This window comes from Lepus europaeus, chromosome 1 (assembly GCF_033115175.1).
Source record: "Lepus europaeus isolate LE1 chromosome 1, mLepTim1.pri, whole genome shotgun sequence".
In the NCBI taxonomy this organism is placed as follows: domain Eukaryota; kingdom Metazoa; phylum Chordata; class Mammalia; order Lagomorpha; family Leporidae; genus Lepus; species Lepus europaeus.
In genome coordinates, this window is record NC_084827.1 from 111,789,235 (window position 1) to 111,816,916 (window position 27,682).

The 27,682-nt window shown below is 40.9% G+C and overlaps 1 protein-coding gene and 1 pseudogene across 3 annotated transcripts; both read right to left on the reverse strand.

Annotated features, from left to right (window-relative positions):
* Positions 1-3,810: 3,810 nt before the first annotated feature.
* Positions 3,811-26,996, reverse strand: SPC25 (SPC25 component of NDC80 kinetochore complex). 3 transcript variants are annotated; one of them, XM_062187605.1, is made up of 8 exons: positions 26,881-26,996; positions 26,333-26,428; positions 26,060-26,212; positions 25,902-25,967; positions 20,543-20,689; positions 18,697-18,801; positions 12,248-12,346; positions 3,811-6,646 (listed from the first exon to the last, which is right to left on the reverse strand). In XM_062187605.1, the coding sequence occupies exons 3-8, from the start codon at positions 26,196-26,198 to the stop codon at positions 6,522-6,524; spliced, it is 681 nt and encodes a 226-aa protein (XP_062043589.1). In that variant the 5' UTR covers positions 26,199-26,212; positions 26,333-26,428; positions 26,881-26,996; the 3' UTR covers positions 3,811-6,521. The 3 variants fall into 3 exon arrangements, with proteins under 3 accessions (XP_062043589.1, XP_062043578.1, XP_062043582.1); XM_062187594.1 differs by having other exon boundaries at positions 26,333-26,464; XM_062187598.1 differs by lacking the exon at positions 26,333-26,428.
* LOC133747320 (H/ACA ribonucleoprotein complex subunit 1-like) lies at positions 10,378-11,855 on the reverse strand (annotated as a pseudogene).
* Positions 26,997-27,682: the final 686 nt, after the last annotated feature.

The following is a 27,682-nucleotide window of genomic DNA, read 5'->3' on the forward strand; positions in this document are numbered from 1 at the left end:
CCTACTATATCCCTCAAGTTATTTAGAGTAAGTTTGGGTTTCATTCTGGAATCTTCTTTGTTGCACTTGGTTATATTTATTAAGATTATCTCTAGGTTTTTGAAAGATGTTAAATAATTTGCCTATAGTTTTCATTGTTCTGAACTTTTGCATTAAAGGATATTGTGTGATGGGTTCCTAAATCTTCACCTATCTGAAGTTTCCATAACTTGGCCAATCATACTGGTACCAGTATTGACAGTTAATAAGATAGATCTTTCAATTTGTAGAAATTCCATAGTTATCGTTTTTAGGTTTTTTAACATTTATTTTTAAATTTATCTGAAGGGCAGAGAGAGATATTTCATCCAATGATTCATTCCTCAAGTGTCCAAGATGTCCCAAAGTCAGGAGCAGGGAACTCAAAGTCTCCCACATGAGTGGCAGGAATAAAAGTATGTGAACCATCACCCTACCGTCTCCCAGGGTGAATATTAGCAAGAAGCTAAAAAGGGAAGTGGAGCCAGGACTCAAATCAATGTGGTGTCTTAACCACGGTACCAAAAACCCACTTTAATTACAGAATTTTTATCTTCCTGTATTGCAGGTACATCAGAACTCAACAATTCCATAGTGTTATGAACAAACATAAGGATAGTTTATGGGCTATATTGGAAACTCCTTTAAGTCTAACTCTGCCTGTCCAAAAAAAAAAAAAAAAAAAGAGAGAGAATTTGAGTTCTTAGTTTTTAAGGAACATTACAGATTGGATGTCTGATTCTCCAGCTATGGGTAACCTATCTCCAGAGGTTATTCTCAGTTCTCTCTATTCTCATTGGCTATCCTGATTTTTGACTTAGCTAGTGATCTGAATTTAAAGGAAGAATTTCTCTAAGCTCTTCCTTCACAAAAAAGATGAAGTGGTTCCTTCATTCCATAACTTATTTAGCTAATGTACACCTGAGTTTTCACTGAAGAATGTCTACCTTAGTTTTCCTCAAGCCACTCTAGTGAAATTTCTGAACTTTCAAAGTAGAATTTATACTTGGAATATCTATGTTAGCTCTAGTTATTGTTGTAAAATTGGTCTAGACTACATTCCATATAAGATGGTATCATCCTATGGGTTATCAAAGTTATCAGTGCCCTCTGGATGGGGGTGACATGGCTTTAAGTTACCTAAGAGGGATCCATTTATTTTTTAAAACACATTTCTAGTGAGCTTTTTTCCTTTCATTTTAACACTATCTACAGAACTGTTTTTAACAGGAGGGCTAGAATTTCCTTCTTGTTGGATCTTTTAAATATAGGCATTATTTTTCCAGGATGAGTTATTGGTCTTACTTATAGTATATCCTTAAGCTTAATTTTTTAATTGCAAATCATTTTCATTTTATTTGAAAGGTAAATAGATGAGGAAAGAGATTTTCATCCACTAGTTCACTCCTTAAATACAACTGCCAGAGTTGGGCCAGGCCAAAGCTGGGAGCCCATAACTCAGTTTGGGTCCCCCAGGTGGATGGCAGGTAGCCAAGTAATTGGGCCACCATCTTCTGCCTCCCACGGTAGGCATTGGCAAGAAGCTGGAATCAGAAGTGGAGCATGGATTCAAAGTAGGTACTCTGGTATGGGATGTGGGTGTCCCAAGTGACTTAACTGCTGTGCCAAATGCCACCCAAGTTCCTTTTGCAATAGCTTCTCCAAGTAACTGCTGAAGGGAAACCTCTGAGGTATGGAGGGGCCTTTAAATAGGGTTCCATAATTGAAGCATACTTAAGAGAAAACTTCAAATCAGAGGTTCAGCAACAGGAAACAAAAATGTGATTACCACTTAAAATTTAAGTAAACAAGTGTTTATGTCTTGGCTTGTCTTTGATAACTTCTGCTAAAATTCCCAATCTTATTCTATCAGAAATTCTCCTAAGTCCATCACTGTTAGGTTTGTTCCTTCTCTGATCAACTTCCATCTTCTCCTGGTAATGAGCCCCTCAGTAGGGGCCCTGTTCCCCATCACCAGAGAAGACAATGGCTGGGACAAGCTGACCTAGGGAGAAATGTAAGACCACCCAGAGAAATGGCTTCCACCTGCAATTGATTCAAAACTACTGTGGACAGGGAGATGCTGGATCCCATTAATAAAAGGAACAAAGGAATCAAGCCCCTAACACCTGGGCCCTTAGAGGTCATCCAAATGATTTTCCAGAAACACTGGTTTTTGTGTGTTAATTTCATAACCTGACTTCACTGGATTTGTTTATCCATTCTAACAGCTTTTTGATGGCGTGGTTAGGTTTCTCTATATACAAAATTACGCCATCTGCAAATATGGGTATTTTGGTTTCCTCTTCCAATTTTGATGCCCTTTATCCCTTTCTAACTGTTCTTGCTAATGCTTCCAGTATTATATTGAATAAGAGGGGTGAAGGTGGACATCCTTGTTGTTTCAGATCAGACCAATGAGTATATCAGGTGTTGTCATATATAGCCTTTGTAATTTTGAGGTATGTTTCTTTTATATCTAATCTGGCTTTTTTTTTTTTTATTCTTGAAAGCATGCTGAATCTTATCAAATGCTCTCTGCATTTACTGAGATAATCATATGGTTTCTATTAATCCTGTTTATGTTGTACCACCCTTACATCACAGGGATAAAACTCATTTGTATGATCTTTGTGATGTAGTGTTGGATTCAGTTTAATATTTTTGTTCAGAGTTTTTGCATCTATGTTCGGCAAGGATACTGGCTATCCAAATCCTAAGATTCCAGGGGAGGGGAATCATGATAAAAGTCATTAGGGCTTGAAACTTGGAGGGGAGGAGGGAACAGGCATGCAATCTTGATGAATGAAGATTATCTTGTTATGCAGGTACTCTCAGGGAGTTTTAACATTTTACAGATGCTGTTGCACATGTAAATTTAACAATGGGACAGCTTTTCAGAGCTACTCCAGTGTCTACAGCGTCGCAGAATAACTCAGAGAAAATACTCCAAAAAAGTAATTTGGGGGTGGCATATCCTATCAGTCATAATTTGGGGTAGTGTCCTGAGCCCCAACATCTTCAATCTTCATTCTTTTTTAAAAAGACTTGTTTGAAAGGCAGGGCGAGAGTGAGAGAATCTTCGATTTGCTGGTTCACTCCTAAAATGGCCACAATAGCCAGACCTGGACCAGGCCAAAGCCAGAACCAAGTAGATAGTCACTTAAAAGATTTCCTGAGGAAGCTGGAGGAGTTCTAGGAATTTACTGCAGACACAGTACTAGGTTTTGAAGAAAGGACTTTCAAGCCAGCTAAAAAGCTCCCAAGGGAGGAAGAGGAGCCAAGAGAGAATAGAACAATTTTGATCATTTTCAAATCTCATCAGGTTCCAGCTGGAACAAACAGTAAATATTCCTGTAATACCAATTTTTTTTAAAGCAAAAGTTACTTACCAAGTGATTCAGAACCAAGACCAATAGGCTTTTATGGTCTAATCAAGGATGCACAAGATATCTTCAAAGAAGTACAAAGATGCAATGCCCTCAAGTGCACCATCCCCAAAGACAGTCAAAATACACTCAAACAACCCTGGAACACAGAGAATGCTGGCGTCCAAAGGAGAATCTCATCTGTTTTTCTTTTGTCAGTGGCCCAAAGTAAAGTTTGTCTATACAGATGCTAGTCTGGTTAGAACTGTAAATTCACTAGTCTGTGAAGTTCAAGCGATATACTTATAGGACCTATAACTGTGTTTTGTCCTATACAACTCCTTTTAACCCATTAAGTCTCAAGTTGGCAATTCTGTAAACAGTTCAATGAAACTGACACAGATACATTAAAATACACTGGAAATCATAATCTGGAGCTTACATATCCTTTATTATTAAAAATGAACACTGTCCTATAGAAACTGGGACAATATAGTTTTTACAGCTATAAGCCACAATATACAAAGAAGTGACATTCATGACCTGTTCAACAATTATTTTTGGTGGAAAGGAACAAAACACTTCAGTTATTTTACAATTTGGACGATATGTTGTTGGTTTCATGTGACTTTTTTTTCTCAAGATTTATTTATTTGAAAGGCAGGGTGAGAGAGAGAGACCTGAGATCGAGGTTGAGATCTTCTATCTGCTGGTTCACTCGCCAAATGGCTGCAATGGCCGGAGCTGTGCTGATTCGAAGCGAGGAGCCAGGACCTTCTTTCAGGTCTCCTACATAGCTGCACGGGCCCAAGTGTTTGGGCCATCTTCCACTGCTTTCCCAGGTGCATCAGCAAGAAGCCAGATGAGAAGTGGAGCAGCCAGAATGCAAACTGGTACCGATATGGGATGTCAGTGCCGTAGGCAAGTGGTTTTACCCACTATGCCACAGCACTGGCCTCCACATGATTTGCTTTGATATCATCATTCTTGCTACTTGAGAATAATATGGTTTCTCATGTAACATCCAATATCATCTTGGATAACAGTAGTTCTAGGAGTATTGAGTTTTCTTTCTCATTGCATCATTTTAGGTATGCTGAGCAGACAGTTCTTGAAATCCAACAAGTTTATGAGATCTTTGTTCAAAAATCTGTCAATAATCCACATACTTATAATACACGCATCAATTATCTGAGTGAGCAAAAGCCAATTCCATTTGCTACTTCTAATAGTGTGGAATATTTGATTGTTTTTTTCATCAATGTTGTCTGTTTCAGAGTACACTTTAGTGTGTTTTCCCTCATGGTGCCTGTGCCTTGGAATCCAGTATTTTGAAGAAGTACCACAAGTCATAACCAGTGAGCATACTATTGTAAAAAAACCAATTTGACCATGGATTTTCTACCACTACGGGTATCTGAAGAATGATGATTCTCCCGAGCACACAGGTCACAACTTCTCAACCAACAACTGCAAGTGGCGACAGCAGAGTCTGTCAGACTGCAGGGCACTACGCTACGCATAACTCTGCAGTACATACTGCCACGCTGTTTGCAGGACGGCTACTTTCAAACACGGATAACGTGAGACACATTATCTCCTTGATAATGTGTATTTCTTTGAAATAAAATGACAAACTAGTTCTAGAAAATACTTTCACGAATGCATCTCATACTACATATCAGTTATGTACACATTCTTTTGTTCAGTTGAAATTTAGTAAAATTAACTTGTAGTAAAGTTCATGCCATTACCATAATGAATGAAAAATATTTCCAAATATTCTAATCAACATCGGTTACTTTTCTCAAAAGAACAGAACTCTAAAAAAAAAAATTATTTCAAAACTATCCTAAGTGGTATATTTATTGCTCAATTTAAGTTTTTATAGGTATTCTATATTTAGGATGACAAGACAAATGGGTTGACAAATGACACAAAAGATATAGGAAAAAAAAGACTACCTCTAAAAGGCTAAAAATCAATAATCAATATGTACCCCAACCAAATCCACAAGAGTCAGAAGTTCAATTTTCTACAATTGTTTTTCTTCTGCCAGTCTCAACGGAAAGGAAAAGAACAAAGCAAAGTTCTGACCTTCTCGTTCCCAGGGGTTATACTACACTACACAGGGAATTCTGGGAAAGCTGACTTTGGTAAGAATTCTTTCTCTTCTGGCTTCTGCCAGTTCTCCCAGAATCCCATTTCTCAGGATCAGGAGTGCCTGCAATGTCCCAGAAATTCCTGCCTGAACTGCAAAAAACTATCGGGGAGTAAATAATTTCCTCTCAACCCTGACAAGTTCATAGTTGTAACAGACCCCTGTAATGAAAGAAGGATTAACAAGAGCAGAAGTAGCCAGTCTGTCAGCATGTGTACTGCACACCATATAAGAGACTTCAATGAAAGGTAACTCAAAGCAGTGGCTTGGCACTATGGCTTATAGCGTATCTTCAGTGCAGAACAATACGTTGTTGGGGAAATGACAACACAAAAGAAGGCAGTCTTAGGCTTCCGGAAGGAGAAAAGGTGAAGAAGGGACATACATAAGTAAATTAACTGCTGTGGCCTGGGAAAGCAGTAGAAGATGGCCCAAGTCTTTGGGCCTCTGCACTCACATGGGAGACCCAGAAGAAGCTCCTGGCTTCGGATTGGCGCAGTTCCAGCTGTTGCGGCCAATGAACCAGTGGATGGAAGACCTCTCTGTCTTTCCCTCTCACTCTGTGTAACTCTGACTTAAAAATAAATAAATCTTAAAAAAAAAAAAAAAAGAACTAAACTAAGGGAGTAATGTTTGTCTGCAGTGTCCATTGGTGGCCATATCTGAGCTGGTGAGAATTATTTCCATTGAAAGAGAGGTGTGGGGAGAGGGAGACACCTTTATAAATTTATGTCCTGCTTTTAGGCAAACCAGGGGAAGGCAGAAAGCTTTTCTGACTGAGCTTCCTCTTGTCATCGTTTCAAAGATATTTATGCCAAAGTGGCATATTCTAGAGTGCTATATTTTGCTTTCCTCTATACCACACAAAAATATTACAAAAATCTCAAAATATGTACAGACAATAGATGAGAAATATTTTTAAAAAGATATACATGATAGAAAAAGCAAACTTGTTTTAATATACTATTTACATATTAAGTATAAACCATCGCAGTAAAAGCTTTCCGAACATTGGCAAGAAAAGCCGAAAAATTGTTGGTCTTCCTCACATTCTCCTGAAATTCCGCAAGGCACTCGAGATGAGGAGCACTATCTGACACTAGAAGAGAAACAAATGCAAACAATTTGAATGAGGTTCTTTTCTGTATGGGACAGAAGTATTTCCAATTTAGATGAGCTCATCAGATTTCAATATCAACTCGTAATTTTATTGAAATGCTTTGAGAATAAAATTATACCCTTCATTTTTATATCCTAACTATCTTTTGGACCTCTCCTGTAAAACTCAAAATAGTCCTATCTTAAATATTATACCTTGCTTTACATTTAAACAAATGGCACTCAGGGGATGAAAGAAGTGAATGATGTAGAATGCCGTTCCCCATCACCTTCAATCTACACATTTAAACTATTTAGGCTGCTTCAATACCTGCTAAGTCATGTTTTTCAGCAAAACTTCAGCCTCACTGACTTTTAGTTGCTGCCCAATGGATTAAAAAAAGAACATCTTTCAATGCCAATTCTTAATAACTTCCAATTATGGAAAGACATTTCTGAAGTTTTTACACATGAAATGGAGCTCATTAAAAACGTAGTGGTGATAAGGGCCTGGCATGTGGCACAGGTCAAACCACCACCTGTGACACAGCTACGGCATATGCACACCAATGGAGGAGACCCAGATGAAGCTCCTGGCTTTGACCTAGCTCAGCCCTGACCATTGCAGCCATTTGGAGAGAGCAGATGAAAGATCTCTGTGCCTCCCTCTCTGTAACTCTGCTTTTCAAATAAAGAAGTCTTAAACAAACAACAACAAAAGTGGTGGGGGGGCAGGTATTTGACCTGATGGTTAAGAAGCTGACTGGTGGGCCGGCACCGCGGCTCAATAGGCTAATCCTCCGCCTAGCGGCGCCGGCACACCGGGTTCTAGTCCCGGTCGGGGCACCGATCCTGTCCCGGTTGCCCCTCTTCCAGGCCAGCTCTCTGCTGTGGCCAGGGAGTGCAGTGGAGGATGGCCCAAGTACTTGGGCCCTGCACCCCATGGGAGACCAGGAGAAGCACCTGGCTCCTGCCATCGGATCAGCGCGGTGCGCCGGCCGCAGCGCGCTACCGCGGCGGCCATTGGAGGGTGAACCAACGGCAAAAGGAAGATCTTTCTCTCTGTCTCTGTCTCTCACTGTCCACTCTGCCTGTCAAAAAAATAAAAAAAATAAATAAATAAATAAATAAATTTAAAAAAAAAAGAAGCTGACTGGTGCACCTGCAACCCATCTGGGCATGCCTGGGCTGGAGTCACCGCTCTGCTCCTGATTCTAGCTTCCTGCTAATGTGCAACCTGAGAGGCAGCAAGTATAGTGGCATTCCAAGTAGTTGGCATCCAAGTAGTTAGGTCCCTGCCACCCATGTGGGAGGTCTGCCTGCTTCAGTGTGGCTCAGCCCCAGCTGTTGCTGGCATTTGGGGAATGTACCAGATGTGAGCTCCCCTTGTCTTTCTCTCTCTGTGCCTATCAAATTTAAATAAGGAAGAAAGACATCTCTTGCTTTTCCAACAGTGCTATTCACAGAACTTATTAATCAAATGAGAAAATTAGAGAAAACTAGAAATTAGAAAGGTAGGTTGGTAGGTTCCCTAGATTGATATTTAGAAAATCTAGCACTCACAGAAAAAACTAAGCACTTGTATATGAATTTATTCCCAAAATGTAAATTCTGTAAGAACAGGATCTGAGTCAACAGGACACAAGCCAGCAATTGATCTGAGAATCTGTCAAGCTATAAATGCTTTAAGATGAAAGCACAGGTGTTAATGACCCGAAAACCACCTTAGCGAATTCCCATAAAGATTACACATACAAAGATATTAAAAGAATAAAACTAAACTATACCATCAATGTGTGGCATTTTCAAGATGTGAAAGTTTTTAATTATTCTGAGAAAAATAAATTATAATATTCTGATGATGTTGCACTTGATTTTTAAATCATCTACACAGGTAAGTTACAATATTCACATTTAGGAGGCTACAGCCTTTACAAAAGCTTTAATTTTCACTTTAAATAGTTTTTTTATTTATTTATTCACTCATTCTGAGGGGGAAAAGTGACAGAGAGCTTTCATTGTCTGGTTCCTTTCCCAACTGCCTATACTGGCTGGTTCTAGGCAAGCCCAAAGTCAGAAGCCATGAACTCAATCCGGGTCTCCTACACGGCTGGCAGGAATTTACCCCAACTACTAGCACTGCCTCCCAGGATCTGTATTAGCATGAAGTTGGGGTCAGAAGCCTGGGATGGGTATCAAACCCAGCACTGATATGACATGAAGTGCCTTTTTTGTTTTAAATGAAAATGTCTGTTCATTTATTAAGCACCCACAGGGTGCCAGGCACTGTACAAAACACTGAAACATTTTCACGCTTTAAGAATGAAATTAGAGACCAGCACTGTGGCACAATGGGTTAACACCCTGGCCTGCAGCACAGGCACCCTATATAGGCGCTGGTTCGAGTTCTGGCTGCTCCACTTCCGATTCAGCTCTCTGTTGTGGCCTAGGAAAGCTCTGGAGGATGGCCCAAGTCCTTGGGCCGCTGTATCTGCGTGGGAGACCTGGAAGAAGCTCCTGGCTCCTGGCTTCAGCTCAGCTCAGCTCTGGCCACTGCAGTCATCTGGGGAATGGACCAGCAAATGGAAGACCTCTCTCTCTGGTTCTACCTCTCTCTGTAACTCTGCCTTTCAAATAAATGGAATACATCTTGAAACAAACAAACAAAAAGAATGAAATTGACTGTTCTTTTATATGAAGTTGACATCTTAGTTCCAATGTCACAAAAATTAGCATACCTTCAAGCCTTGCTCAAGAAACAAGTTTCGATTCCATAAAGGTAGAGCACATGGGGGCCAGCACTGTGGCTTAGTGAGTTAAGCTGCCACCTGTGACACTGGCATCCCATATGGGCACCAGTTTGAATGCACTTCTGATCCAACTTTAGCTCCCTGCTAATAGTCTACTAAAGCAGTGGAAGATGGTCCAAGTGTTTGGGTCCTTGCACCCACGTGAGAGATCTGGAAGACCCTCCTGGCTGCTGGCTTCAGCCTGGCCCAGCCCCAGGCATTGCAGCCATTTGGGAAGTGAACAGAGAAAGGTCTTTGTCTTTCCTTTTCTCTAACTCTGACTTTAAAATAAGTAAATAAATCTAGGCCGGTGCCGTGGTTCACTAGGCTAATCCTCCTGTGGCGCCAGCACCCCGGGTTCTAGTCCCGGATGGGGCGCTGGATTCTGTCCCGGTTGTTCCTCTTCCAGGCCAGCTCTCTGCTGTGGCCCGGGAGGACAGTGGCAGATGGCCCAGGTGCTTGGGTCCTGCAACCACATGGGAGACCAGGAGGAAGCGTCTGGCTCCTGGCTTCGGATCGGCACAGCGCACAGGTCATGGTGACCAACAGAAGGAAGACCTTTCTCTGTCTCCCTCTCTCACTGTCTAACTGCCTGTTAAAAAATAAATAAATAAATAAATAAATCTTAAAAATAAAAAATGGGGCTGGCACTGTGGTGTGGTAGGTTAAGCCTCCACTGTGGCATCAGGATCCCATATAGGCACAGGGATATGTCCCAGCTTGGGCCCTTGCACCTGCATGGGAGACTTGAAAGAAGCTCCTAGCTCCTGACTGGCCCAGCTCTGGCTGTTGTGGCCATTTGGGGAGTGAACCAGCAGATGGAAGACCTCTCTCTAGCTCTCCCTCTGTCTGTAACTCTCTTAAATAAATAAATCTTTAAAAAAAAAAAAAAAAAGATCATGCAGATGAATGCAGACGTCAGCTGGTGAAGTCTGTTCCACCACTACATGTAACATCGTCTCCCTCAGAAACCACCTCCTCTTCCTCCTCAGACGCCCCATCCCCGCCTCCTCTCTACCTCTAAAGCCACCACCTCTGCCACCTCCACCTCCTTCCTCCTCCTCAAGCTCCTCCACCACCGCCCTCTGCAGATCCTTTCTCATCTGGAGGTCAAGGTACAAACCTCTGCAGTGGCCGTAGCTTATACGGGTCTATATAAAGGAATATGCCAGAGCCGGAGCTGTGGCACAGTGCCGGCACCCCATATGGGTGCTGGTTCTAGCCTGGCTGCTCCTCTTCTGATCCAGCTCTCTGCTATGGCCTGGGAAGGCAGTAGAAGATGGCCCGAGTGCTTGAGCCCCTGTGCCTGTGTGGGAGACCCGGAAGAAACTCCTGGTTCCTGGCTTGGGATCAGCCCAGCTCCGGCTACTGCAGCCATTTGGGGAGTGAAATAGCAGAGGGAAGATCTCTCTCTCTCTCTGTCTCTAACTCTGCCTTTCAAATAAACAAATAAATCTTAAAAAAGAAAATGCTTTCATGCTTTCTGACAATTTAACTGAAAAAAATAAAAATAAAAAATAAAAAACCTCTAAGTTGTCCAAATATTTCATCCACTTTACCAATTTGTTCTTTGTTTTCTCAATAAACAGCAACATTGAAACAAGGCACCTTATTTTCATCTGTGCTACATTTACAAACTATGTCATCTTCACAAGGCTGCAGGATCTCTGTATGACCACACATTTTGGAGGTCCTTGTCTCGGCCCTTGTTAAAGCCTCTGCAGCCACCCCGTCCGTCCTTCATCTAAATCCTCCTCTACCACAGAAATGGTTGTTGCTGCTCCACCGTGGTTGAAACCATCCCTCCTCCCCACCTCGATTACAGTCTTCACAGATCTGCCTTGAGAAGACATGATCTCTCCTACCAGCACCACGTGTACCTCTGTCTCCAGGACACAGTGCCTTAACCACAAAGCTAAATGAAAAAGCCATATATGCTTATGAAATATAGTGATTGGAGCAAGCATTTACGACATCACTGTCTGGGTCTGGGTTTCAGTCCCAACTCCCCTTCCACTTCCAGGTTGCTACTAATGTACACCCTGGGAGATAGCTGGTGACAGCTCAAGTAGTTGTGTCCCTGACTGAGTTCCTGGCTCCTGGTTTCAGATTGGCTCAGGCCCAGCCACTGCAGGAATTTGAGGGAGTGAACCAATGGATGGAAGACCTATATCTCTGTGTCTCTCTTTTGCTGCCTTTCAAATAAAAATAAACAATCAACATTTTGAAAAAAGAAATGCAGCGACTTTCAGTTGTTTAAACTTTCTAGCCACTGTAGCACTGGGCCATCCCAAAGAGATGTTATGTATTTTTTTTTTAATTTTCCTTTTTTTTTTTTTTTTAAGTGAGAGAGAGAGACAGAGAGAAAGGTCTTCCTTCCGTTGGTTACCCCCCAAATGGCTGCCATGGCTGGCACGCTGTTCCGATCCAAAGCCAGGAGCCAGGCACTTCCTCCTGGTCTCCCATGCGGGTATGGGCCCAAGCACCTGGGCCATCCTCCACTGCCCTTCTGGGCCACAGCAGAGAGCTGGACTGGAAGAGGAGCAACCGGGACAGAATCAGGCGCCGCAGGTGGAGGATTAGCCCAGTGAGCCGCGGCGCTGGCCAAGATGTTATGTATTAAGAAAACTAGATAATATCTACAAATCAACACTATACTCATACCCTTAGAAGACATTAGCACAAGAAGCAAGTCAGGAAAAGGAAGCAATAACTTGTGGGAATATTACTTTCCTTAAAATTACTTTATGCTGTGATGCAATAAAATCTGGGGATGTCTGTATTAAACATCAGGTAGGAGATATGATACGCACCTTCATAGTCCCTTGCTTCATTTAGACGCAAAGAAAACAAAAATGGGCTCTCAGGATGCTTAGGGTCAATATTAGTGAAAATAAACTGCAATTTGTCACCTGAAAAAAATATGAAATTATTTAGTTTGAGAATATTTTAATGTCAAAACTTCCAAAGATAAGTTTTACCACTGTGATCAACACCTCCATTGTTAAGTATGTATTATCCACTTAACCAGTATCTCCAAATGCAAGTTACAGATTAGTTTAAAAATAAATTCTATTTTTAAACTCATTCACTGTTTATTTGAAACACAGGCAGAAACAGACAGAGAGTAGCCATCTGAGGTCGGCGCTGTGGCATAGCAGGTAAAGCCACCGCCTGCAGTGCTAGCATCCCATATGAGTGCCAGTTTGAGTCCTGGCTGCTCCACTTCAATCCAGCTCTCCACTGTGGCCTGGGAAAGCAGTAAAAGATGGCCCAAGTCCTTGGACCCCTGCACCCATGTGGGAGACCTAGAAGAAGCTCCTGGCTCTTGGCTTTGGATAGGCCCAGCTCCTCTCTCCCTTCCTACTTCCCTCCCTACCTCTCCACTCTCCCCTGATCCCGCCTCTCTGTTAACTCTGCCTTTCAAATAAATAAATAAATCTTAAAAAAAAAAAAAAAAAAAGAGTAGCCATCTGCTGGTTTAATCCCAAATGTGCACAATAAATGAGGCTCCACCATGCTGAAACTGAAGGCCAGGAACTCAACTGAGATCTCCTACATGGGTGGCAGGGAGCCAAATACTTGCACCATTACTTGCTGCCTCCCGGGTGCACATCATTAGGAAGCCAGAATTCAGAGCAGAGCTAGGACTGAAACTTAGGTACTCTGATCAAAGAGATGCCAGCAACCCAACTGGCACATTAACTTCTAGGCCAAATGCCCACCCCTTATGTATTTTCAATATAACACAGGCACAGGAGACAAATGAGTAAATAAATTTAACTTCATTAAGGTTAAAAACAGCCCTTCTCAAAGGTTACCATCAGGAGAATGAAATGACAACCCACACAATGGGAGAAAATATATGTAAATCATACATCCGACATGAGTTAAGTACATTTAATGTACATTGTAGAAGTTTTAATTTAATGTACATTAAATGTACATTAAAACTCCTACAATTGAACAATAATTAAAAAACCTATGTAATGCAATGATGGGTGTAGAATTGAATGCATAATTCTTCAAATATTTACAAATGGTCAATAAGCACAGGAACACTCCTCAACAAAATTAGTTACCAGGGAAATGCAAACAACAACTGATATGGGGCTGGTACTTCTGCCTGCAGCACCGGCATCCCCATATGAGTACTGGTTCCTCTCCTAGCTACTCCTCTTCCAGTCCAGCTCTCTTCTCATGGCCTGGGAAAGCAGAAGATGGCCCAAGTGCTCGGACCCCTGCACCCATGTGGGAGACCCAGAAGAAGCTCCTGGCTTCGGATCAGCTCAGCTCTGGCCTTTGTAGCCATTTGGGGAGTGAACTAGCAGATGAACACCTTTCTCTGTCTCTCCCTCTCTTTGTATGTAACTCTGTCCATCAAATAAATAATTCTTAAAAAAAAAAAATTACTGCGATGCCATTTCACACTCAAGAGGATGACTATATAAAAACAGGAGGAAGTAACAGCACTGGTAAGAATGTGAGAAACTGTAACCCTTGTTCATTCCTGATAGGAATGTAAAATGGTGCAGCAGCTATGAAAAATATTTTGGCAGTTCTTCAAAAAGATAAAATACACAAGCAGAAAACACAGTATGACCTACCAATCCCATTCCCGGGTATATGCTCTAAGAACTGAAAACAGACTCAAGCAACTAACTTTGCCAATGGCCACTGCAATGCTATTCACAAAAGCCAAAAGAACTCAGTGTCCACCAATAAATAAGCAAAATGCAGTGTGTGTCCCCTTATAGCAAACACCTCAAATGGACAAATTCATAAAGACAGAGAGTACATTAGGTTACTGGGGGCTGGGGAAGGGAGGAATGGAGATTTATTATTTACTAGATACAGAGTTTTTGTTTGGAATGATGAAAATTTTTGGAAATAGTGTGTGGTTGGCAATTATCACAATATTGTGCATTTAACTAATGTCACTGAATTTTACATATAAATTGTTAAAATGAGGGAAATGCAAATCAAAACCACAATGACATTATCACTTCACTCCAGCACAACTGGCTATTATCAAAAAGACAAAAGACAAATGTTGCAACGAATGGGGAGAAAAGAGAACCCTGCTACTCTATAGGTAGGAAGGTAAATCAGTACATTGTGTAAAAACAGTATGGAGGTTCCTCAAAAAACTAAAAATAGAATACCATATGATTCAGCAGTCCCTCTCCTGGGTATATATCCAAGGAAAACAAAATACATCTGTCAAAATCATATGCACTCTTATGTTCACTGCACCACTATTCACAATAGCCAAGAAATGCAAATAACCTAAATGTCCATCCACTGATGAATGAATAAAAGAAATGTGGTACATATATACAACAGAATATTACTCAGTCATGAAAAAAATGAAATCTTGTTATTTGCAACAACATGGAAAGAACTGGAGGTCATTATGAAATAAGCCAGGCAAGCACAGAAAGACAAATATCCTATGATCTTCCTGGTAGTAGAATCTAAAACAATGGTAATCTCATAGAAGAATATAATTAATCTCATGGAAGTAAAGAATATAATGGTGGTTGCTAGAGGTTGGGGAGGGAGAGATGCAGACAGATTGATTGATGAGTACTAGTTTACAGCTACACGTTCTGGCATTCAGTTGCACAATATGGTGATTATAGCTACTACTTATATTCTGTACATTTCTGTGCTTTTTAAAAAAAACTTAGAAGGTAAGGTTTTGGATGTTTTCACTATAAAGAAATGTTAAATATGTGGAAGGATAAATTTATTTTCCCTGATTTGGATATTATACAATGTATACCTGTAATGAAACATCACATGGTACCCCATAAACAAAATTTTTCTGTTAAAATTTTTTGTAAAAGTCAAAATGGTGAATTTTACGCTATATTTGTTAGAACACACACACACACACAAATCACTGAACAGATTTGACATTCTACGGTTACTGAAAGCTTGTTTTCCAAAAGACCTTCATATGCTCCTAAAGGAGTAAATGCCTAGTATAAATAAAAAATGACAGCAATGAAGTATAAATTAATATGCATTTTAGTTTTGTTCTAAAGCATATAAAATCTCATTAAAAATTTTCTTAGTTACAAAAAGAAATCCTCAGAAACTTTGAAAAAATTTGTCTTGACATTCAACTTCAAAATGAAAGAATTACATCAGTACACTGAATCTTTAAACTGTTAATAGTAATGGCAGGGATTCAAGCCAAGGAAAAATATTTTCTAAGCTATTCAATTAAGTAAAATAAAGGGTTTGAGTTTTCTCTTCCTTAAGGAAAATAAAACCAAAGTGCCTTCATCATTCTCTCACTCAACCATCGACACAGAATACTTCCATAACCAGATGTGTTGGGGTTTTCCTCTACACACTAAGCAATCAATTAATTCTGGGTATCTGTTAATTCTAATACTATCTACTACCTACCCGGATATCAGTGTCAGATCCTGCAGGTTGAGGCCTCACACCCACAAAACTGTCCCCTACCTGAGGCTGCTGTACCTTAGAAAGAGCCTGCTCACTTGACTGACTCAACGCTGCTGTGTCTTGGGTCCCTACAATGACCCCAGGCTTGAGGACTCACTATTGGGACTCATAGGACTCCCACAGCGTACAGCCATACTTAGGACAGCAGACAGCAATGCCAGCAAAGAGAAAAGATGCACAAAGTCCAAGCTCCTGAGTCTAATAAGCTTCCTCGTGTTGTCACAATTCAGTCCTGCAGGAATTAAACACATCCTGTTGGACTCCACTACATTAGGACTCTCAAAAGCTTGTACCTGGTTTTCTTTAGACTTTGTCCTGTGTATTTTTTTTTTTTTTTTGTCCTTTTGCCACAATAAATCCTAGCTGTGAGTACAATTATAGCAGAGTCCCTTATCTGTGGTTTCAGTTACCTCCAATCAACCATGGTCAATAAAGGATCAGATGGGGGCTGGAGGCCTGGCACACAGAGACTTGTGATGTTGGCATCACGTAACTGAGTGCTAGTTAAGAGACCCTGCCACCCATGTGGGAGACCCAGACGGAATTCCTGCCTCCTGGCTTCAGCCTGGTTCAGACCTGGCTGTTATAAGGCATTTGGAGAGTGAACAGCAGATGCAGATCTCTCTCTCTCTCTCTCTCTCTCTCTGTTACTCTTTCAAATAAACAAAAAAGCTTTAAAAAAATATTAAATAAAGAACTTCAGAAATAAAGAACTCATACAAGTTTTAAATTGTGTACCATTCATAGGAGCCCAGTGAAATCTCTTGCTGTTATTATGCGGGCCTGAATATTTTAATCTCTATTGAAGGTCCCTAGTCCCACAGAGATAAGAATTCCAAGTGGATACATACATATACCCATACACACACACACACAAGTGAAAACAGGATTTATTTACCAATCAGAGAATAAACATACATTTGTGTGAGTGTGAGCTGCTCCACGTGGAGGAAAATCAGGAGTGAGCGAGGGTGGCACATAAAACAAAGAGGTGTGCCTCCAAGCATTTGCCTGTCCTCAGCCTCTTTTTATGATGGGGTATGAGCACATGCCCTGGATTGTGATGACAGGTGCATCCTGGGAAAGTGGGCGTATCAAACTAGCAGTTGAAGAGATAAGGTTACATTGCAGGGTTGTGAGAAAGCAGCTGCTTAGTAGCACCCTATCGGTTCCAATCCCTCCGGCCCAGGAATGTGAATCATCCCCTTTGTCCAACATCCATGTTGTATATGTCACCTGCTGTTAGCCACTTAGCTGTCTCAGTCATCAGCCAACTGTCACGGCATGGCAGTGCTTGTTTTCAAGTGACTCTTACTTCACTAGCATAGGAGCAGTGATGAATTTGAAGATGACAAAGAAAAGTCTCATGCTTCCTTTAAGCAAAAAGGTAAAAGCTTATCATAAGTGCCTACACATAGGCAAGACCCCAGTATATATAGGATTTGGTATTCTCCTTGGCTTCAGGCATCCAATAAGGGTTTAGAAGTTAATCCCCCAAAGATTAAGAGGGACATCTGTTTATGCTGAAACCTGAAAGTGTTCCCATTGAATCATCAAAGCTCAAATGTTGCAGAAAATTAGCACATTTACACATAACAGCCATACAAATATGGACTTTTACCAATAGTTCCTTTTTAGAAAACAATTCTATGGAAATTGCACTATTAAACAAGGAAGTCTAAGTTCATTGCAGCATTTTAAAAACTGGCAGATTCCAAATGTTAGAAGCAATGCATGTACTAAACATTAGGTAAAAAAAATTGAATTATGCTGTATTAATAGAATGACTGAATCATGGTAAAAAAAAAAAAAATTACCATTATGAAGGCTACAGCAACTGGAGAAATGCTGACACAATGCCAGTAAGAAAAAAAAATATTTGCATGTTGATAAACATGCCAAAAATATTTGTATATAATGTTTGATAAATAAAGCATCAGCAGTTATCCTTAGGTGATTTAAAAAAAACTTGAAACGTCCTATTTTCTGAAAAAGTTAATAATGTGGTCAATATTTTGGTTGGAAATTTTTGAAGAATACTTTTATTTTTTATTTATCTGAAATGCAGAGCTGGATAAGAGGGAGCAAGAGAGAGATCTGCTATTCACTGGTTTACTCCCCAAATGGTTGCAATGGCCAGAGTTAGGCCAGGCTGAGGCCAAGAGCCTGGAACTCCATCCCTGTCTCCCATGTAGGTGCAGGGACCCAACGGCTTGGCCATCTTCCACTGCTTTCCTAGGCACATTAGCAAGGAGCTGGATCAGAAGTGGAGCAGCCAGGACTTGATCCAGCAGTCATATAGGAAACTGGAGTTGCAGAAGGAAACTTAATCCACTGAGCCATAATGCCAGTCCCTTAGCTAGAAATGTTCTAAGAATTTTCCTTGGGGCAGGCACTGTGGCAAAGCAGGTAAAGCTGTCACCTGTAGTGCCAGCATCCCATATGGACACCGCTCCGAGTCTCGGCTGTTCCACTTTCAATCCAGCTCTCTGCTATGGCCTGATACACCCGTAAAATATGGCCCAAGTCCTTGAGCCCTTGCACCCACATGGGAGACCCAGAAGAAGCTCCTGGCTCCTGGTTTCGGATCGGTGCAGCTCTGGCCATTGCAGCCATTTGAAGAATGAACCAGCAGATGGAAGACCTCTCTCTCTCTCTGCCTTTCCTTCTCTCTCCTGTGTAACTCTTTCAAATAAACAAGTCTTTAAAAAAAAGAATACTCCTTAACAGAAGACATACTTTTTAAATCTCCATGATTCACTTATATTAATACACTTACCATATATTTTTCGAATTTCCAGTCCAAGGCGATCTTTATACAAGTCCGCAGATTTCTGCAGCCTTTTCAACCTCTCTTCGTTAGCTTTGTTGGCAGTGGAGATAGCTACGGTTTAAACACACATACACACAGTTATTACATATTTTAAATAATACTGAACACTCACTGAATTTATAAGAACTTGAAAAAAAAGCTATGAATGTAATGCCAAGCACATGAATCTGTATGTACTGGGTTTTTCTCCACTGATTAGCAAAAAAAGCTTTCTATTCATTCAAAATGGAAGGAAAAAAAAATGAGACTATATGTACAGAGGGGGAGAAAAGCAAGTTCTGCCTTGTTTTATGATGCTGTAGCATGAATACATAACCCATGGACTTGCATGGCTATCCATCATAGGAAAAGAAAGACTTCCTTTACATTGTTTTAATTTTTCTGGATAGCTAAGGATATGCTAATTGCTTCATGGGAAAAATACTCTATTCCTTGAAGCAAAATCATCTCTCATAACAAGTCAGCCTTATGTCATGCTAGTTTAGGATTAAAAAAAATTAATTCACTTATTTAGCTACTTATTTTAAAGGCAGAGAGACAAAGACAGACACAGAGAGATCAATCTGCTGGTTTACTCGCCAAATGCCTGCAACAGCCAGGGCTGGGCCATGCCTAGGCCAGGGTCTTCTCTATGGGTAGCAGCGACCCAACTACTTAAGCCTTAACCTAAACCCAGGCACTGTCACGGAACGCAAGAGGGGTCTTTACCACACTGGCAAACACCCTATCCTAGAATGCTTTTTTTTTTTTTTTTTTTTTTTTAAGCTAGTACAATTGTTCCTAAGTACTACTTAGCATATGAGAAAAATAATCTCATAATTCAGGCTTGGATAAGAACTCTATAAGATAAAGCATTAAGAAAGCAAATCTTTGGGGCCAGCACTGTGGTGCAGCAGGTTAAAGCCCCAGCCTGCAGCACCAGCATCCCATATGGACGCCAGTTCAAGTCCTGGCTTCTCTTCTTCCAATCGAGCTCTCTGTTATGCCCTGGAAAAGCAGTAGAAGATGGCCCAATTCCTTGGGCCCCTGGACCCATATGGGAGACCTGGAAGAAGCTCCTGGCTCCTGATCAGCTCAGCTCTGGCCATTGTGGTCATTTGGTGAACCAGTGAAAAGGAAGACCTCTCTCTCTGGCTCTACTGCTCCCTGTAACTCTTTCAAATAAAATAAAATAATTCTTTAAAAAAAAAAAAAAAAAAGAAAGAAAGAAAGCAAATCTAGCTCTTTTAGAAATGTAATGAATTGGTTGTTTAGTTTGTGGGCATAAAAAGGCCAAGACTGCCTTCTAAATGAAGCATTCATTTGCATAAAGAAGTTTTCTAAATAAAAAGGTCTTGCAGCATGGTATGTAAAACTCCTGTGAGCACACTTCAAAAAGTTCATGGAAAACGGAATTAAAAGATGTAATGCACATATCTCACATTAAATCCTGGCAGATAATAGATGGCCAAGAAATATTTATTTCATAAATAGCACTAAGGTTTCTCCAAGGCAAATCTTCTTTAGTGACACTGTCTCCCACTCTGCTTGATTAAATTCTCAGGTCAATTTCAGTATTACTCTGGTGACTGTAGAAATCAGAGAGAAGTAAAACAAAATGAAACAACACCACAACAGCCCACTTAGTTATCTGTACTGTACTGCCACCTTGCAGAGAGGAGTGGCTGGCTAAGCCTGAGGTATTTTCACTCATTTGAAGTGAGGAACAAGAACAAGATGCACATAATAACTGTGAAACATCACTCTGAAATTTAGGGTAATGTTTTAAATATGTTTACAACTGGAAACTTACTTTCCTTCTTCCTAGAATACTCTTCCTTAAGATCCTGGATGTTTGTTCTAAGGTCTTCCAGTTTCTGCTTCTTGTCTTTTACTTCAGCAATCAGTTTTAACAAGTTATCTTTTTTCTCTTGAATCAACTCATTCTGTCTGTTGACCTCTGTAAGAAGTACAATATATTAGCTAAAATACATATGTTTCACACTATCATTTATCTAAGACCAAAATGTACTAACTTGTATAAGATTAATAAAGAATGTTTTAACTGATGTACATTTCCTAATGACTTAAAAACTGTAAAAGACAAAAAATTTCTATTCTTTTTCTACTTGTGTTTGAAAACAAAAACGAGACAGAATGTATTTTATGTGGGAATACTAAATTAAACCAAAAATCAGCTCACCTACTCCAAGTACATAAATTAAACCCACCACCATAGACAACAAGACCCTAGAAGATGGCTTTACATGGGCTTTGAAGAAAACACTAATTCTAATGCTATATATATAAAGTATCTGGATCATACCAAAAAGATAGAAGGGGAAGAAGGCAAATAGGCAGCAGGCATATTTTATGCAGTAAACAAATTCTGAAAACTAAAATCAATAAAGATGATTCCTCTACCTACAACCACATAATTAAAAACATAAGTACAAAAATATTTAATAAAATATTAACATTAATAAACTAAGAGCAAACACAGTGTATATTAAGAATTAACAATGAAGGTATAATAGTAGTGAAAACCGTCAAATAACAAGCATTGAAGGGAGTTTTTATACATTCAACACCCACTCTTGATAGTGATTCTTAATCCAGAAGTACAAGGATATTTCTTTAATATGATAAAACAAAATAAAACCTCTCTTATCTCGTAATTTACTTAAACACTAAAGGCATTCCAAGGGTATCTGATGTCACTGTTATTGAAAATTTTCCCTAAAAGTTTCTGGCTAACCCAAAACTTATAACCAGTGAAACCACTGGAAAGGAAAAGATAATTGCCAATGTATTTAGACAATAGACATCTATCTAGAACACTCAAGAAAAATCTACTGAAAATCTGTATTTATAACACCAAATACCACAAAATCATCAGTTTTTATAAATTATACCAATAATTAATATATAGGTAAGTATAGTTATGTCTGTTAATATTAATAACTACAAAAACACTCTTTGCTATCCTATGCTTTTTAAAAAAAATTCTTTATTTGAAACAGAGACTGAACCATCTGCTGCTTCACTCCTCAAATGCTCAAAAGCCAGGAGCCAGAAGGCAATCCAGGTATTTCATGTGTGAAGCAAGAATCCAACGACCTGAGCAATCGCCACTGGCTGCCAATGTCTGCCTTAGTGGGAAGCTAGGTTACAAACCTATACAGTATGTTACTGTACTGAACCGGCAACTGTAGCACAATGCCGAGACCTAAGCAGGTTATAGGAATTTTTCAGCTATAATCTTATGAGAGAACCACTGTGATATGTGATCTGTCATTGGCTTAAATATTATGTGGCCAGCAATTATATTATATTAAGTACACTTTAAAAATAAACATCAGAATTTCCAGAAAGAAATACAATAGCATTTAATAGAAATTATTTAGTAGGATTATACTGCAAAAGAAATCCAGATTTAAAGTCAAAAAGTCTCAGTTCCAATCCCATTCATCAGTTGTTACTCAGGAACCCCCATCATGTTAAAACTTCTGGAAAACCATCACTTGTTTGTTAAATAGTGGTTCACAATTGCTGCCTCACTCAATACTTCACAGGGTTACAGTACCCAATAATAATGTAAAAACATAGAAATAGCATGTTTGTGTTTTTATTATAACAGTTGAACTGTTTTTAAAAAAAACTGTTTTTAAAAAAAAAAAAAAAAAGATTGTATTTATTTACTTGAGAGGTAGAGTTAGAGAGAGAAAGGTCTTCCATCTACTGGTCCACTCCCCAAATGGCCACAATAGCCGGAGCCAGGAGCTTCTTCTGAGTAGGAACCCAAGCACTTGGGCTACCTTCTACTGCTTTCAGAGGCCATTAGCAGAGAGCTGGATTGGAAGAGCAGGTAGGATCCAAACTGGCACCCATATGGCATGCTAGCGCCGCAGGTAGAAGCTTAGCCTACTATACCACAGTGCTGGCCCCTACATGGCTACTATCTTATGCATACACAGTTGGCAGCTTCTTCATTCCCCAGGAACTGTATTTCAAACATTCTCTAGCACTCAGCACAGAAGCCCTCCCTTGCAACTTCCTTCCAAAATGTCAAAGTATGGTGCACTGGAAAGAATGCAGTATGCATTGGAAAGAAGAGGAGAGCATTTTGTTTGCTATCCTAGACCTGATGTCTACCTAATGTTTGACTTTAGGCAAGTTTCTTAACCTCAATGAATTTCAACTCCCTCATATGTAGAAAAAAGATAATCTCTATCTTACAAAAACCTCCGGATCTGCCCAGAATAAATGTCTCTCTTCTCTTCTTTCTTAAAAATTTATTGATTTGAAAGGCAGAGTTACACAGAGGGAGACAGAGAGACATATCTTCCATCCGCTGGTTCACGCCCCAAATGGCCACAACAGCCAGGGCTGGGCCAGCATGAAGCCAGAAACCAGGAATCCCTTCTGGGTCTCCCACATGGTGGCAGGGGCCCAAAACTTCGGCCATCTTCTGCTGCTTTTCCAGGCACATTAGTAGGGGACTGGATCAGAAGCAGAGCAGCCAGGCCTTGAACCAGCACCCTTATGGAATGCTGGTATTGCAGGCAGTGGCTTAATCAAAATTGAGCTACCAACAGCTCATTTTCCTCTATGTGATAACTAGATAGAACAGATGTTCAAGGAAGGCCACAAACTAGGGCTATTTTGTTCTCTGCAGTCTCTCTGCAGAAGAGTACCTGGCACAGAGTAGCAGCTCAACAAATATTAAGTGACTGAATGAATCTCTACCACCTATGATACTCCCAAAATATTACCGGCATCAGACTTCACCACAGTGGGCCTATCTGTGACTTCCCAGTGTTGACAACAGCCTCTCTTAGTTCTTTCCTCTTCAGTTTCTGTGAACTTCTAACTCCTTTTGCATTCCAGTTGCTCACTCTGACCCTTCAATTTACCTCCCTCTCAAATTACAGGGAGGCAATATAATGTTCTGAATGTGAGTCAATATGATTGCAGCAAATCACAATCTCTCTGAGCTCATCACAAACATGAAGACTAATAAAAGTAATACCTACTTTGAAAACTGTCATGAGGAATGGAGGAGCTGGTGTATGTAGAGTTGAACACAGAACAACTCATGACTATCCGAGGCTTTCTTCTTTCACCCTATACACTCGTCCACAACCTCAACCCCTCAGATACACTGAAGATGACCAAATCTTTAACTTCAGAAAAGAACACTTCCCCAGCTGGCTGCCAGATAGATATACCCACAGCTTATCAGACTTCACAACCCGCAAGGCCCAAAACCTAACACCTCAACATATTCCCTTAACACATTTAAAAAACCAACCCACCTGCATCTTTCCCTCCCCTAGAAACACCTTTCTCCTCTTCTAATGCATCACTTAGTAAACACACCACCACTGATCATGCTGGGCCACACCCTTACTGTCAGCCCAGTGCACACGAGTCTACTTCCTCAGACTGTCACTGACCCAAGACATCCTTGTTGTCTGCCAGGACCACTGCACTGGCTTTTCTGTACCCACCATCTCACTCCCTGCTTATTATGCGTGAAACTGCAAGAGTGCTTTGCTGAATTATAAACCCAGTATCATTTTCTAGTTAAAATCCTCTAGCAACTCCTAATCTCCTAAGAAATAAGCCTAAACTTCTTTGTACAACATATGATGTCCACGCCCTGGCCAACCAGCTCTCCTTCTGGCCACTTCTCTGCCCCTCCCACCCACACTGTACTCTAGCCGTCCCAGAACTCAACCAACTCTCCTGCTTCTGTCACACTGCTGTTCCCCCTTCTCAGAATCTAGAGATGAATCTGACAAACTTCCCCTCCCCACCTCTATGTGATCTTCGCCAGGGCAGTGTGGTAGCATCAATGCAGAGGCTCAATCGTGTTTTTATTCATTATTAGCTGCCTGACCTGGGCAAGTTACCTAATCTCTCTGTACCTACTTCTTCATCTATAAGGTCAGGTAAAGACAGTGTCTAGACTTCTTAGGATTCAAGAAGTCAATATATGCAAAGAGATTAATATAAGACCTGACACGTGGTGTACTTTAGGTAGATGTTAGTTATTAAATATTCTGCAATGCTCACTGGAAGAGTCAAGCCCTCCATATTCTGCACTCACTTAGCCCCCATTCCATGATTATACCAACTATTAAAATATCTTTTAATTGTGGCTTCCCAGGCCATACACCACTAACTTGTGAGATTTCACTTTATACATGGCTGCTTCCTTAATGCTGGGCAATAGCAGTCAAATAGTCATTGAATTTAGATAAATTATGTTTTTGTTCAAGTATAAAGTTTTTTTAGAAGAAGAAATTGATAGTGCTTTTTTTTACAGCATTTAGAGTATAAGCTCACATTACAGGGAATTTTTTAAGAGAGTACTTTACTATAAAAAATGAGTTTCAAACTTAACTTTCTAAGCCTTAAGAGTTCTACAGACCAAAGACCCAAATTCAACGTCACTCTTACATACACACAGCCAAGCAAGTTTTTTCTTTTTGCTTACAGTTACAGAAGGAATGAAAGAAGCAGTGGAAGGGCATGGAAATGTTCAGACAGTTTAGAAAGTAAACACGGGGAAAAAGTCAGGCACAGGAACCCATCAAAGGTAAGGAAGTTAACTGTCTTCATGAGCCACACAATTGGTAACGTGGGCAAAGCAAAGAAAAGGGATTTTACCAACAGCAGCAAAAGTACAGAGAGACTCAGATTACTAACCCTACCCCAAGGAGCTGAGAAACATCAACCTGCCAATCCCTACGCTAGGATTTCCATCGTAAAAGCAAACATGTTTATATGTGTGTGTGTGTGTGTGTGTATATATACATATATATATGCTGGCCTAGATAAATCTCACATGTAGAATGCCGAATGAAAAATCAGGATAAATCAGAAACAAAAATCATGCTATTTCTATTACAATCAAAAACAATACTAACCAAAAATATGAATAGGTTAGTTCTAGACAGCTGGAGAAGAGGAAGGTAGAACACGAGATGTTCTATTTCTTGAGCTGGCTGGTGGCCACATGAATGTATTGTTTTTATATATGAATGTGTCTGTACATATAGCATGTGTATAAACACACACAGTGCACTGCCTCACATGTATGAGCGGTTGCGTGATAAAGATGCGTAATCTAAAAAAACTTTGAGCTACCGTTATTCACGTACGATTTTTATATTCCAGATACATCTCAATCATTCGTTCTTCTTCCTTCAGTTTCACAGACAGTTTTTCTGAAAAAGAAATTGAACTTTCAATTCAGCTTAAAGAATAGTAGAAAATAAACAAGAACTGCAAAAACAGCCCGTTCCAAGACAGCAGGTACCTGTAAGTGACTTGACCGAGTCCTTGTAGGCGTCTCTTAGCCCCACCATCTGACAAGGAGCGTCACTCAGAGTGCTTCTGAATTTGCTCCCAAATTCATTTATGCTTTTATCGAACAGTGCCAGCTCGTCCTCCACCATTTTGCAAGGCAATGCTACGAGACACACAGAACACACTCTGTATTTTTAAAGTTACTGAGATCAAATCAACCACGTATTCCAATCTAGTGCATTTTGGCAGTTTAGCTTTTGGGCGAAAACGGCCAGCAACTTACCTTTAACTTTAGATACTCAGGGTAGATCAAGTGCCCCGGGCTTAACTGTGCTTAAAGGGGCAGCAGGAATCCAAGGCGCCTTCACCTCCTCAGGCCCTGTTAGTAGGTAAGTGTGCGAGGCACTCTAGCATCCTGGGAAACGGCACCGACTCCGTTTCTATCACAAGTAAAACTGGTGACATCTAAGGTGACGTCCAACTCTATCCCCTCCGGAGTCCAGCATGGAGAGTCGGGGGGCCCCTCCCCGCCCGGCCCCTAAAAACCACAAGTCTACGGCGCCTCTCCCGAGCCCGACGCGAGCAGGAAAGCGGACGGCCGAGTGGGCATTTAGACGGCTCAGTCCAGGACGTGCACCAGTCACCTTTCCAGGAGGGGCCGAGTCATCTCGTTCAGCGAAACCTGCAACCCTTCGGCGAGGCCGCTACCCACCCCGCCAGGCCCAAAGGCTGGAAGCGAAAGGACGCGCATCTCACAAATGCCGCCCGTCCCCAAGCCCACGGTCTCCTACCGCAACAGGAGGGCCCAGCTCGGCACCCACCCTCCCTCACCTTGGCGGGCACGCCTGAGCCCCGCCGCCTTCCACGCACTAAAATCTGCGCCACCTCCAGCCAAAGCCCAGTCTTCAGCTCCCGCAGCCGCGCCAAGTGTCTGATTTCAAACACAACGTCCCTCCCGCCAACCGCTTCCGCTTCCATTCGCCTTCTGATTGGCTAATGGCACAGACTCTCCATGAAGGGATTGGTTGAACGCAACTCCTAGAATTATCGCGGGAACAGACGGGGAGACGTGCATTCTGGAACTCGTAGTCCTTTTCTGAGCCACAGTCCCACTCTAAACTGCGCCTTGGGAAGTATGAGTAACTTCTGAAGGGCTCGCCCCAGGACAGTCCTTTCATCAGCTTCACATAAAGCTTTCTGCGAAAATGTAAATGTTGAGCTTTAACCTTACTCTTGTGACGGATATATTCTCTTCTTTATATTTATCCTGTAACGTTGACTCCAATTAACAGCGGACAGAAACATCCAGGTGGTTCTCATAGTAAGTTCTTACTGTTTGCAAAAGCGTCCTCCTTTTGCACTCCTACAGCCCGTTTTCAAGGTCTAGTAGAACAAACTGTTCATATCTTGAAGAACTTCAAACTGGTAGGGACTAGAACACCGTCAAAACCATCTGCCATACTGCTTGAAGACAGGAAAGAGGCACAAGCCATTAGACTCCTACTTATTAAAAAGTGGAGAAGCTGCATTGTCCAGGAACCCCAGATAGGTTAGACAGATGTGCTATTTCAACCGTACTGGCAAAGCTGAGAAAAAAGAAAAACAGGGCAAGGACCAGAGAACATATAAATAG

Excerpts from the sequence above, each read along its gene's own strand:
- SPC25 (XM_062187598.1), bottom strand. The coding sequence starts at position 26,198 with ATGGTGGAGGACGAGCTGGCACTGTTCGATAAAAGCATAAATGAATTT. Across the intron at positions 12,347-18,696 it reads GGAAATTCGAAAAATATATG|GTGACAAATTGCAGTTTATT; the intron begins GTAAGTGTATTA and ends TATTTTTTTCAG. Across the intron at positions 6,647-12,247 it reads TGAAGCAAGGGACTATGAAG|TGTCAGATAGTGCTCCTCAT; the intron begins GTGCGTATCATA and ends TTTCTCTTCTAG.